General features: G+C 41.7%; 1 protein-coding gene across 3 annotated transcripts in view; it reads right to left on the reverse strand.

Moving 5' to 3' along the window:
- Positions 1 to 14,159, reverse strand: part of cicb (capicua transcriptional repressor b) — a 120,470-nt gene that overhangs the window by 2,153 nt on the left and 104,158 nt on the right. Inside the window, exons 15-19 of one of the 3 annotated variants that reach the window (XM_061915093.1) lie at positions 8,371 to 8,787; positions 3,161 to 3,444; positions 2,937 to 3,094; positions 2,702 to 2,853; positions 232 to 504 (exon numbers count right to left, since the gene is read on the reverse strand). In XM_061915093.1, coding sequence (XP_061771077.1) covers positions 232 to 504; positions 2,702 to 2,853; positions 2,937 to 3,094; positions 3,161 to 3,444; positions 8,371 to 8,787 — 1,284 coding nt within the window. The other 2 variants (XM_061915092.1, XM_061915094.1) reach the window with 2 other exon arrangements.

Here is a 14,159-nt window from a genome sequence, read left to right on the forward strand (position 1 = left end):
CGAAATGATCAAGTATGACACATAGAATGGACCTGCTATCCCCGTTTAAATAAGAACATCTCATTTCAGTAGGCTTTTAAAGGTCACATATAAATGACCAATTATTCACACACTAACAAATTTGTCTCCAAAATGCCGTTTTTGGAGCAATCTGGAGTACGAGGAGAAAGACCAGACGGGCACAAACACAGACCACCGTGCTGCCCCCTAGTGTCAGCGTGTGTGAAGTACCTGATGGAAAGAAGCCCTGCTGCTCCTGGAACAGCTGCATGACCAGCGCCCTCCTCTGGTCCAGCGTGCGACGCAGGGACGAGTACGGCACTTTGTCAAACTCCAGCTCGGCCAGGATGTCCTCGCCGTCCGCGCCCGCCGCTCGCTCGAAGGTGAAGATGTCGCCCTCGCACTTGGCGGCGCTTTTGGGCGTGCTGGGCTCCGAGCTGCAGCTGGAACGCCGCCGAATCTTCCTCTTCGGGGACGTTTGGTCGTCAGTGGCGGAGTCCAGATCTAGAACGAAGGAGAGGGTGGAACATGAGTCTAGTTCAGTGGTTCTCGAATGGGGGTACTTGAAGGTATGCCAAGGGGTACGTGAGATTTTTTAAAAATAATCTAATAATAGCAACAATTTAAACATCCTTTATGAATATATTTATTGAATAATACTTCAACAAAATATGAATCATAAACTGTGAAAAGAAATACAACAATGCAATATTCAGTGTTGACAGCTAGATTTTTTTTTCGTGGACATCCATCCATTTTCTACTGCTTATTCCCTTTGGGGCCGCGGGGGGCACTGGTGCCTATCTCAGCTACAATCGGGTGGAAGGCAAGGTACATCCTGGACAAGTTGCCACCTCATCGCAGGGCTTTTTGTGGACATGTTCCATAAATATTGATGTTAAAGATGACTTTTTTTTGTGAAGAAATGTTTAGAATGAAGTTGATGAATCCAGATGGATCTCTATTACAATCCCCAAAGTTGATGATTACTTCTATGTGTAGAAATATTTATTTATAATTGAATCACTTGTTTATTTTTCAACAAGTTTGTGTGAGGCTTGTCCCTATGTCTTTTTCTCCCTGGGCGCTGTTTCCCCTTCAGTGAAGCTGATTGGCACCTGGCCACTCCTGGTGTCAATCAGCCCAATCCTTTTAAACATTTCCTTTTTTGTGAAGAAATGTTTAGATTAAGTTGGTGGATCCAGATGGATCTCTATTACAATCCCCAAAGAGGGCACTTTAAGTTGATGATTACTTCTATGTGTAGAAATCTTTATTTATAATTGAATCACTTGTTTATTTTTCAACAAGTTTTTAGGTATTTGTTATACCTTTTTTCTAAATAGTTCAAGAAAGACCACTACAAATGAGCAATATTTTGCACTGTTATACAATTTAATAAATCAGAAACTGATGACATAGTGCTGTATTTTACTTCTTTATCTCCTTTTTTCAACAAAAAATGCTTTGCTCTGATTAGGGGGTACTTGAATTAAAATTTTTTTTCCCAGGGAGTACATCACTGAAAAAAGGTTGAGAACCACTGGTCTAGATCAGTGGTCCCCAACCACTGGGCCGCAGAATATTTTTTTTATACATTTTTATAAAAAAATAAGAATAAATAAAAAAATTATTGTTATTATTTTTTTTAATTAAATCAACATAAAAAACACAATATACACTTACAATTAGTGCACCAACCACAAAAACTTCACTTTTTCATGACAAAGAATAAAAAAAAGAAAATAAAAAATAATTTTTTTTTTTACATTCCCGCCATCTTTCGTGTTATAGCTCGGTTGGTAGAGTGGCCGTGCCAGCAACTTGAGGCTTGCAGGTTCGATTCCCGCTTGTGCCATCCTAGTCACTGCCGTTGTGTCCTTGGGCAAGACACTTTACACACCTGCTCCCAGTGCCACCCACACTGGTTTAAATGTAACTTAGATATTAGGTTTCACTATGTAAAGCGCTTTGAGTCACTAGAGAAAAAGCGCTATATAAATATAATTCACTAAACAATAAAACACCGGCTGCGTTTGTGTTGCTAAAGGCAGAAGCAAATACACCGCTTCACAACTACAGCTTTCTTTTTTGACGTCTCCATTATTCATTGAGTAAATTGCAAAAGATTCAGCAACACAGATGTCCAGGATACTGTGGAATTTTGCGATGAAAACAGACGTGAAGTGAATTATATTTATATAGCGCTTTTCTCAAGTGACTCAAAGCGCTTTACATAGTGACACCCAATATCTAAGTTACATTTAAACCAGTGTGGGTGGCACTGGGAGCAGGTGGGTAAAGTGTCTTGCCCAAGGACACAACAACAGTAACTAGGATGGCACAAGCGGGAATCGAACCTGCAACCCTCAAGTTGCTGGCACGGCCAATCTACCAACCGAGCTATGCCGCCCTTATAGCTGTGAATGGTGCTGGAACAAAATGTCCTCTACAATGCGTCATGTCAGGCGCACGAGTCATCAGACCGCGACGTTTCAGCAGGATATTTCGGCGCGAAATTTAAAATTGCAATTTAGTAAACTAAAGCGGCCGTATTGGCATGTGTTGCAATGTTAATATTTCATCATTGATATATAAACTATCAGACTGCGTGGTGGCTAGTAGTGGCTTTCAGTAGGCCTTTAAATGTCTAAGTTCCACAACACACTTGCAAATATGGTTCAGTTTTTGTGACTCAGACCTGTGGAGTTCTTCCTCTTGCGGCGGTAGCTGCCCAAGATGGCACGCGGCGAGGTTGCCAGGCTCTGCAGCGTGGGCGAAGGCAGGACCTCCTCCGGTCGAAACTCGGGCAGCTCTGCGAAGCGTTCCTCGAAGTAGACCTCCGACAGCACCCTTCCCGACCAGCAGACACACACAGAAAGTATATATGCACCGTCCACCATGAGCCGACTGGACTTGCACTACTAAAAACTCACTTGTCCACAGAGTCAAAGGTCTTCTTCAGTGGTGGGGGGCGAATTTTGACCTTCTTGGGTGGGGGGCCGTCTTTGTCAGTAAGGGGCGGCGGCAGGGGGGGCTCTGTGATCGATGGAGGCGGTAGTGAAGAGGAAGGATGGGACTCCTTCCATCCGGCCTGAAGAAAAGCATCACAGGAGGTTGAAGTCCAGGCTAGTTGCAAACCGAGTGTTAAGTGGCTCACCTCTCTGGAGGTCTCTGCTGTGCTGGAGCCCTCTAGTGGCTTCTCACAGGATGGCGGCTCTTCAGCTGAATGTGCAGCTGAAGACTCCGTCTGTCCTGCCGGCTCAGGATCGAAGGAGAAGTGGCTGTTGGAAGCCGCCTCCCTTTCCCTTTCCTTTTCCTGCTCCCTTTCTCGCTCCTTTCCTCGACTGCCTCCCTCGTAGCTGCCCACTGGGATGCTGGCCAGGGTTGCCTTCACTTTCTGGGGTGGTCTGACAGGAAGCTGGCATAGTTTGGTTGTACTGGCTGGGTAGCAGAGGCAAGCCTCGAAATTAGAAAACAACAACCATATTTTCCAGACTCTAAGACTTTGTTCCCACACTTTGAACCCTGTGGCTTATATAACGGTGCAGGTCATTTATGGATTTTTATTGGCTAACGGCCATAATGTTCTGTATCCAATATTTATTAACACTGTCAGTGACACTAAAAAAGGTATGGTTGTGCTATGGCGCCATCTTTGGGGCGAGTTTGCTCAGGGCAGGTGCTGCGGGTTAAAGGCAAGAAACAGGAAGGAGTAACCGCTCATTGTGTTTCTGCTCGAAAGTATTCTTCATTCATCACTAAGCCAGGGGTCGGGAACCTTTTTGGCTGAGAGAGCCAATAAGCCAAATATTTTAAAATATATTTCCGTAAGAGCCATATATTTCGGACGTTGTACCGATCCATTGTGGTGAAGAAGGAGCTGAGCTGGAAGGCAAAGCTCTCAATTTACCAGTCGATCTACGTTCCCATCCTCACCTATGGTCATGAGCTTTGGGTCATGACCGAAAGGATAAGATCACGGGTACAAGCGGCCGAAATGAGTTTGGGTCGCTCCCTTAGAGATAGGGTGAGAAGCTCTGTCATCCGGGAGGAACTCAAAGTAAAGCCGCTGCTCCTCCACATGGAGAGGAGCCAGATGAGGTGGTTCGGGCATCTGGTCAAGATGCCACCCGAACGCCTCCCTAGGGAGGTGTTTAGGGCACGTCCAACCGGTAGGAGGCCACGGGGAAGACCCAGGACACGTTGGGAAGACTATGTCTCCCGGCTGGCCTGGGAACGCCTCGGGATCCCCCGGGAAGAGCTTGACGAAGTGGCTGGGGAGAGGGAAGTCTGGGTTTCCCTGCTTAGGCTGTTGGCCCCGCGACCCGACCTCGGATAAGCGGAAGAAGATGGATGGATAAACAACTAAACACGTGCATTTTTAAGTAAGACCAACATTTCTAGAGTATAACAGGTCTCTTTTTCTTTGTACTAACATTGTTATTCTGAAGCTAACTGTGGAGGGGGCGTGGCCTGCGGGCCTGCAGCGACAGGTGCGTAGAAGGCCCACCTGGGCCTTGTTATCTAATCACCTGTCGCTCTGTTATAAGCAGCAGCCAGGAGGAGAGACTGGGTTGGGGCTGGAAATTCTATTGCTGGAAAGCAACTAAGAGACTTATTTAATAAAAATAAAAAAAATATTGTAACCCTGAAACAGGCTCTCATGTCAGTGCTTGGGGGTCTGAAGAACCCCCAGGAGGGCAAGCCCCACACTAACCAATAATAAATAAATAACTTCTTACCATTAACGCAACGTCTTGCGCTAGAAAACGGATGGATGGATTAAAAATGCATGAGAACGTTTTGTAATTTTAACATTATTTTTAACACTGTGATTACAAGTGGATTTATTCATTACTTATCTTGTTAAGCAACGTCAGGTCAGATTTATCTGAGAGCCAGATGCAGTCATCAAAAGAGCCACATCTGGCTCTAGAGCCATAGGTTCCCTACCCCTGCTCTAAGCAATGTTTGTCAGTTTTACAATATAACTAAAACAACTCCTACTCACTAAACCGTCCCATGTATGAAGTCTGTAGGTGTGTTTTCCTGCATATTTGTAAAGTTTATTGTAATGTAATCAAGCTAGCGTTGTTGTTAGCATTCGTGAATATGTTTACATGTGTCTGTGCTTGTATTATTAACTGGGCTGGGCTATATATCGAATATACTTGATATATCGCAGAAAATGACTATGTTGTGATATTTGAGTATACCTTCCGACACAGTTGCTTTTAGCTGGGGGCATTACACTGCAGGTGTTTAACACTCTTGTCTCTGCTCCTCACAGAGAGGTAAAACGAGCGCACCTCCTTACATATCACACACTGCCACGTGTGCAACGTCACACGCCCTCGCGGAGCAGCGAGGTAGCGGCATGGTAACATTAGCTGTGGTGCTTGTGGTGCTGTGCGAGTGGTAATACGAGAGAGGAAGTGCCAATCTGGTAACAAATGAAGGAAGAATAATTCATTCCCAAGAAAAAACGCATGGGTTCCATCGTCTGGCGGTGGTTTGGCTTCAAGCGGGAAGATGTTAAACAGATATGCGGCAAAAGCGTTGCTACAAAAAGTAGCAGCACTGCTATTTTGTAGCATCTTTTAAAAGTCACCCGCTTGAGAATGAAACTCCGCATGTCAACATCTCCGGCCGGTGCCACACCAACAAAATGCCAAAGCAACCATTTCCAGATCAACACCGTAAGAAAAAAATAGTCAACAACAGAAGGAGATAATGTCTGCAGGAACCTACCACATAGTGAAGGACATTCACTATTAGATTTCCTATTACTCAGCTCATTTTTTTTTGACACTTTTTTAAATATATTGTGTGACATCATGCACAAAGGTGCACTTTATTTGTTTTTAACTATCGTAGTGGTGTCCTGTGAAAAGTGCACTTTAATTTAGTGTTGTTTTGATACGTCGTCTTAGTGACATCATGCACAAAAGTGCACTAATAGCTTGTTTTAAAATGTCTCTGACAATCTTGCACTTTCTGTTTTGGAAATGACATGAATGTTTGTGCCACTGCTTAATAACTGTTTAATAAATACACTTTTGGTAAATTGACTTAGTTGTGATTTCCTTCTCTGCATTAAAATGTTTAAAAGTATTATATACTAATGCTGTATGATGAAGAATGTTTTAATGTAGACAAACAGAATCATCATACTGCTGTCATATGTATCAAGTGTTCATTCAAGGCTAAGGCAAAATATCAAGATATATATCATGTATCGAGACATGGCCTAAAAATATCGAGATATGAATAAAATGCTATATCGCCCAGCCCTACTTACAATGGCATTTTTTGTTTGTATTGTTTCAGTTTGTTAAATTTACAAAAACATCATCGTTGAGTTATTGAGTCTGTTTAGCTGATTAGAGGGATAAGCTTCCCCAGCTCGTGGGTCCATGACAATTATTTCTGTTTTGTTTGATCAGCCGTTTTACTGCCGTGTGTCAGGCACTGGCAAAATCAAATTATACCGCTATAATAGTTCGCTATGTATGTAAAAATATTTATTTGTTCTAAAATTTGGTGGGTTGGTTTAAACACGTTTTATAGCACGAAAAATATGGTATATATTCTGGAAATGGAGTGGACTGCTTGGCTGCAACCAGCAGAAACACTGTTGTGTCAATCGGAACTGCTACAAATAAATCATTTATTCTTTTCTCTAATCAATTAGTCAAGTTTTAATTAATTAGCTAAAATGTGTGGTCTACAAAAGCAAATACACAATACGAGTGTAACTACTGTTAGGGTAAAAATGATTTGTGGCTCTCGGCAATATCTTTTTTTAAATTATTATTTGTTTATTTAATTCCACAAGATGACAGTTGTATCATGATTAATATGTTCTCAACAATAGCTTCTTTTCAATTATCCTGCTTTCAATTAAAACTATGTTCTTTGCAGATTTGGGAAAAAAATATGTCATTTAGGGTAGTTAACTGTATAAAGTACAGCATGAACAGGTTAAGGTTTTTTTTTTTCTTGAAACAAACATTTATTTAATGAAACCACACATAATTTAATAGATTAATCCAGTGGTTCTCAAATGGGGGTACGCGTACCCCTGGGGGTACTTGAAGGTATGCCAAGGGATACGTGAGATTTTTTTAAAATAGCAATAATTCAAAAATCCTTTATAAATATATTTATTGAATAATTCTTCAACAAAATATGAATGTAAGTTCATAAACTGTGAAAAGAAATACAACAATGCAATATTCAGTGTTGACAGCTAGATTTTTTCGTGGACATGTTCCATAAATATTGATGTTAAAGATGTATTTTTTTGTGAAGAAATGTTTAGAATGAAGTTGATGAATCCAGATGGATCTCTATTACAATACCCAAAGAGGGCACTTTAAGTTGATGATTACTTTTATGTGTAGAAATCTTTATTTATAATTAAATTAATTATTTTGTTGAAGTATTATTCAATAAATATATGTACAAATGATTTTTGAATTGTTGCTATTTTTAGAATTAAAAAAAAAATCTCAAAACCCGTCTTGGCATACCTTCAAGAACCCCTGGGGGTACTTGAAGGTATGCCAAGGGGGACGTGAGATTTTTTAAAAATATTCTAAAAATAGCAACAATTGTTGTTGACGGCTAGATTTTTTGTGGACATGTTACATAAATATTGAGATTTCTTTTTTGTGTGAAGAAATGTTCATGAATCCAGATGGATCTCTATTACAATCCCCAAAGAGGGCACTTTAAGTTGATGATTACTTCTATGTGTAGAAATCTTTATTTATAATTAAATTACTTGTTTATTTTTCAACAAGTTTTTTAGTTATTTTGACATCATTTTTTCCAAATAGTTGAAGAAAGACCACTACAAATGAGCAATATTTTGCACTGTTATACAATTTAATGAATCAGAAACTGATGACATAGTGCTGTATTTTACTTCTTTATGTCTTTTTTTCAACTAAAAATGCTTTGCCCTGATTAGGGGGTACTTGTATTAAAAAATGTTCACAGGGGGTACATCACTAAAAAAAGGTTAAGAACCACTGGATTAATCAATCATATTACATATAATAAATTAATTCAATAGAGTTTAAAAATAAATATTTAATAGTTAATTTTTCCAATAATTGTTTGTGAAAAAACATGTCAAATGCCTGAGGTCTTTGTTTCAATAAACCTTTTCTAAAAAGTCCAGTATTAGAAAATCCCAACGTGTTTGGGTTGAAAAAGCAAACAAGACACACATTTTGTCTTTTGATTGCACCAGAATCCGGGATGGTTTTGTTCTATAGTGCCATGGAAGCATTGCACACATTTTGAAAATAAATATTATTGGTATGAAAGCTTGAATGGACAAAGATGCAAGCCTACCTGACGTTTGGATTGTGAGAGGAGGACTGTATGGCCGAGAACAAACAGCGTGCCCACTGGGGTGCGCCACCGAGCTCTGCACTTGGCGCTGCGACTGCTCCAGCGCCGCGTCCGTCTGCCTCTCAGCCTGCCTGTCGCTCGCTCGATCCGCAGGTCTGTCCAGAGGCAGGTGTCGCTCCTGATGGGGCTGAGCCACGGCCGCAGTGTGCTTTTGGCTGGAAGTGCTGGAGGGGTTGGAGACGGCGGAGTAGGTGGCCGCGTTCGGGGGGACGGCTGTCATGGAGACGACCCCCGTTGCCATGGTGACACTCTGTGAAGGAGGGTAGATGGCGGTGACGATCTGGCCGCCGGAACCAGAGACGGGAGCTGAGCTGTGGGGCTGTGGCGAGGGTGCGGTGGCCAGGAGGGGAGCTTGACCTGCAAAGGGGATGCAAATATTCAATAATATATATTATTATACACACTTTTTTGGGGGCTAAATGTATGCACGAATACGAAGGTCCTGCAGTCCTGGGTTCAAATCCAGGCTCGGGATCTTTCTGTGTGGAGTTTGCATGTTCTCCCCGTGAATGCGTGGGTTCCCTCCGGGTACTCCGGCTTCCTCCCACCTCCAAAGACATGCACCTGGGGATAGGTTGATTGGCAACACTAAATTGGCCCTAGTGTGTGAATGTTGTCTGTCTATCTGTGTTGGCCCTGCGATGAGGTGGCGACTTGTCCAGGGTGTACCCTGCCTTCCGCCCGATTGTAGCTGAGATAGGCGCCAGCGCCCCCCGCGACCCCGAAAGGGAATAAGCGGTAGAAAATGGATGGATGGGGATGGATGTATGCACGAATACAGTGTTGTGATTTATCCCTTACCTTTTCTCGTAAGAAACAATAGAAAATGAACTAATCTGTTTTACAGTCAAACCATTGTCTTCATAACAAGCAATTTTTTGAAGTACAGTACTCCTTTATCTATCGTTGTTAGTTGGTTCCAAATAGGGCTGGGCGATGTATCGATATATCGCAGGTTTGTCTCTGTGCGATATAGAAAATGATTGTATCGTAATATTCGAGTAGACGTTCTCACGCAGTTGTTTTTAGCTGCGGGCATTACACTACAGGCTGTTCTCCCACTATTTCTTGAGTGTAAGCGCAGGTTCTTACATACGTCACATACCGTCACGTCATACGTCACATACGAGAAGTAGCAGCGTGGCTAACGTTAGCCGTGATGCTAGCGAAGTGTTGCGAAGGTGCGAAAGAAGATTCGAATCTGGTAACAACTGAAGGAAGAATTCATTCCCAAGAAAAACAGCACTGGTTCCATCGTCTGGCGGTGGTTCGGCTACAAATGGGAATATGTCGAATAGACAACTTTAATTTGTCTTTGGGACTGTGTGACAGGGGGTGTCACTTTCGTGACCTCTGTGGTGCTTTTTTTGTGGACTTCTGGATCTGCCTGCCGGGAGCCTTTTGGCCATGGAGACCAGCTGCTGGGTCTCTGCCACACCGGAGTCGCTTTGGAGGGACTGGAGGAGATGCGGATGAGGGGACAGAACTGGGACGGAGAGGCTTCGCGGTGTCTTGGCTGGGTGAGCAGGTGTCGGACACCTCAGTCTCCTTGGACGTATCCTCATCCATGCGGACTGGACACTGGCCGAGAGTGGAGTCGGCTGTCTTGGTTGCTTTGTTGGGTCTGCTCCTGTCTCTGGCCATCCTCCCTCCACCCCAGCGGACGATGGCGTGGAACACCCCAGAGGCCACCACAGTGGATATGTTTCTTTTACTTTTTATTCATAGCTGTATGTAGAAGTGTCTGGTTGTATCTGCTGCTTTAATGTCTTTAATGTCCTCTGTGTTCTTTGATGTTTCCCTCTCACACACACATGTAAGAGGGATGTGTACTATGGCTATGAGTTGTTGTTTTTTTCCCTTGGCCTCAGTCTGCACCCCCTCTCCAGGGCCCAGGCTAAGACCGATTTTTTTATTTTATTTTAATCTTCTATTTTTTTCTCCCCCCCTTGTTTACCTGTATCTCATCTTTTTTTTGTAAGGGGCGCTGGAAGCCAGCAGACCCGTCAGCGATCCTGTTCTGTCTCCCTGTAATGTTTGTCTGATCTTGAATGGGATTGTGCTGAAAATTGTAATTTTCCTGAAGGAACTCTCCTGACGGAATAAATAAAGTACTATCTAATCTAAAAGTGTGGGGCACAAGCGTTGCTACCAAAATTAGCATTACTGCTAATATGTAGCATCATTTGAAAAGTCACCTGCTAGTAACTTTAATAAGTTTTGGCAAATTGACTTAGTTGTGAATTCCCTCTCTGCATGAAAGTTTAAAAGTAGCATACATTAATGCAGTATGAAGAAGAATGTTTTAATGACACATAGAATCATCATACTGCTGTGATTATATGTGTCAAGTGTTCATTCAAGGCTAAGGCAAAATACCGAGATATATATCGAATATCGCGATGTGGCCTAAAAATATCGCGATATTAAAAAAAGACCATATCGCCCAGCTCTAGTTCCAAACATCCATCCCTCTGTGAATAAATTAAATAGAATATTTTCATAGCTAAATCATAAACAACCCGTTTAATACCTTCCAAATAGATTTTTCAACAATATGAGAGCCCTCTAGGCATAAATAACACAGTTTGGGGACGGCGTGGCGAAGTTGGGCGAGTCGCCTTGCCAGCAATCTGAGGGTTACTGGTTCAATTCCCACCTTCTACCAGCCTCGTCACGTCTGTTGTGTCCTTGAGCAAGACACTTCACCCTTGCTCCTGATGGGTCCTGGTAAGCGCCTTGCATGGCAGCTCCCGCCATCCGTGTGTGAATGTGTGTGTGAATGGGTGAATAATAATAATAATAATGGATTAGATTTATATCGCGCTTTCCTATTGTTAGATACTCAAAGCGCTCACAGAGCAGTGGGAACCCATCATTCATTCACACCTGGCGGTGGTAAGCTACATCTGTAGCCACAGCTGCCCTGGGGTAGACTGACGGGAAGCATGGCTGCCAGTTTGCGCCTACGGCCCCTCCGACCACCACCGAACATTCACTCATCATTCATTCATCGGTGTGAGCGGCACCGGGGGCAAAGGGTGAAGTGTCCTGCCCAAGGACACAACGGCAGCGATTTTGGATGTTAATAGGTGGGAAGCGAACCTGCAACCCTCAGGTTTCTGGCACGGCCGCTCTACCCACTACGCCATGCCGCCCCCAATGTGGAAATAGTGTCACGGCGCTTTGAGTTCTTTAAAAAAGGTAGAAAAGCTGTATACAAGTACAACCCATTTACCATTTGGTCACCTTTCTTCAAATAAAGTAATGCCGTCTGAGGCTGAGGCAATCAACTACTGTAGTATTGATATTTTTAGTCCATTTAGCAAGTGTTATTCTTGAAAATGCTTAATTTAGGGCAAATATTTTGTGGAATATGCTTAAAAAAACTGATAAGCCACAATATTTGAAGTGCCATGTGGCGAGGGGCGACTGAAACATTGATACCGGTCATACAAGTGTAAAAAAAAGTTGACCCCCATGCTGGCTCTCACAAGTATATAAAGAGGACATTACTTCATGAAAAAAATACCATGCATCTCAATTTCAACTTTCTTACAAGTTCAAAAAAAAGTCAACTTAATTACAATTCGGAAATGCATACTTTTGATAATATGCAGGTGGAGATTACTGCATGTGCTTGAGAGGCAACACACTTCACACAAAAACTATATTTATTTATGTTGTCCAAGTATCTGTATTGTATTGAGCAGCCTGGACAGAGACTGCTGCCATCATAGACAACTACAGCTGTCAGGTTCATTTTTTTAATAATCACATATTGGAAATTTGGATTAATCATAAAACACAGGTGAGTACTTGTTTGCATAACAAAAATGTGCTCAAGACCCCAATATTTGTGCGCTAATGCATTTTTTTAGTCATTCAGGAACGTTTTAAAACATTTTACTTGAATGCATGTCATTTAAATGCACAAAACTTGGTAACAGTTTTAGGTCAATTTTCCAGCAAGCGCACCAGTCTCTTCGCTCATTTTTGTGCTGACCGTTTAACGGTTAAAGTTAAAGTTTAAGTCACACACACACTAGGTGAGGTGAAATTTGTCCTCTCCATTTGACCCATCCCCTTATTCACCCCCTTCAACCAACCCTTGTTGCTGAGTGCCAAGCAGGGAAGTAATGGCTCCCATTTTTTGTAGTCTTTGGTATGACTCGGCAGGGGTTGGAACTCACAACCTACCAATCTCAGGGCGGACACTCTAACCACAAGGCCACTGAGCCGGTTACACTAAGGCAGGGGTGTCAAAACTCCTTCCACTTAGGGCCGCAGACTGAAAAATCAAAGCAAGCAGGGGCCATTTTGACATTTTTTTATTTTAAAAACCAATACAATATACCGTATTTCCTTGAATTGCCGCAGCGCATATAGTACGCGCCTGCCTTGAATTACTGCCGGGTCAAACTCGCTTCGCCAAATAATTAGTGCATGCTTAGTATTACCGCCTGGTCAAACTCATGACGTCACGAGTGACACTTCCCCTGTCATCATTTTCAAAATAGAGGAGGCTGATTTCAATACCGGTAATTTGAAATCACATAAAGGGAAAAGAGGATTAAGAGCTATTCAGTAGAACTACAGGTCCAAACTTACATCACACTCAAATTTTTACTGCATGCCTTTGGTAAGTGCCGGAGTGAGAAGAAGTTTTAAAATAATTAACGCATGCTTACTTTTACCGCATAAGCGCAGGAGTGAGAAGAGATTTTAAATTAATTAGCGCCCCGGCGGCAATTCAAGGAAATACGGTAATTGATTGATTGAAACTTGTAATTAGAAGATTGCACAGTACAGTACATATTCCCTACAATTGACGACTAAATGGTAACACCCGAATAAGTTTTTCAACTTGTTTAAGTCGGGTCCACGTTACTCAAGATGGTGAGAAGAGGTTTTAAATTAATTAGCGCCCCGGCGGCAATTCAAGGGAATACGGTATGTATAACAATTATACGTTTAGGCCCCCACTCAGGCTTGATCCTGTGGACTCCAAAGGATTTTGGTCAAAAAAATATAAAAAATGTGTCATTATTCAGTATTATTTTGTCTTATTATTATTCAAGTTTTAAATCTCCAGATCAACATTAGGTCCCTCTGTCAATATAATGATGTTAAAGATTGAAGTTATATGCACTTTTTGTCAAAGAAAACCCAGTTTTTTGATGGGAAAAAAACAAAAAATATGCAATAGATAGATAGATAGTACTTTATTGATTCCTTCAGGGGAGTTCCTTCAAGAAAATTAGAAGGAACTCCTCTGAACTCCCAATATTATCACCCAATATTTTTTCGAGTGGAATATTTGAGATTATATAATAATTGGAGCCCTAAAACAGTGAATAACTCATAACACCATTGATTATAATTATTATTTTTTGAGCAATGACTCTTAAAAACAAATCACACTAAAATGATTGGGGATCCAAAAGGGTCCTACTTATTAAAGTGTTAAAAAATAAATTATACATTTTTTTACTGTTTACTTTTAACACAATAGTCTCGAGATCAACTTCAGATCCATCCGTCAATTATAAGTTTTATTGTTGTTTATGTTTTTTGTTTGTTCATTTTAGGCCCTTCTTTAAAAAAACAGCTCAGTTTTTTATATGGTAAACACAAAATATGCAACATTTTCCCCCAAAAAATATCTCAAAGTGGAATATTTAAAGTGACGTAATTGGAGCCTTGAATAAGTCAATAATTCATATTGA

Source organism: Nerophis ophidion, linkage group LG11 (genome assembly GCF_033978795.1).
Source record: "Nerophis ophidion isolate RoL-2023_Sa linkage group LG11, RoL_Noph_v1.0, whole genome shotgun sequence".
Classification (NCBI taxonomy): domain Eukaryota; kingdom Metazoa; phylum Chordata; class Actinopteri; order Syngnathiformes; family Syngnathidae; genus Nerophis; species Nerophis ophidion.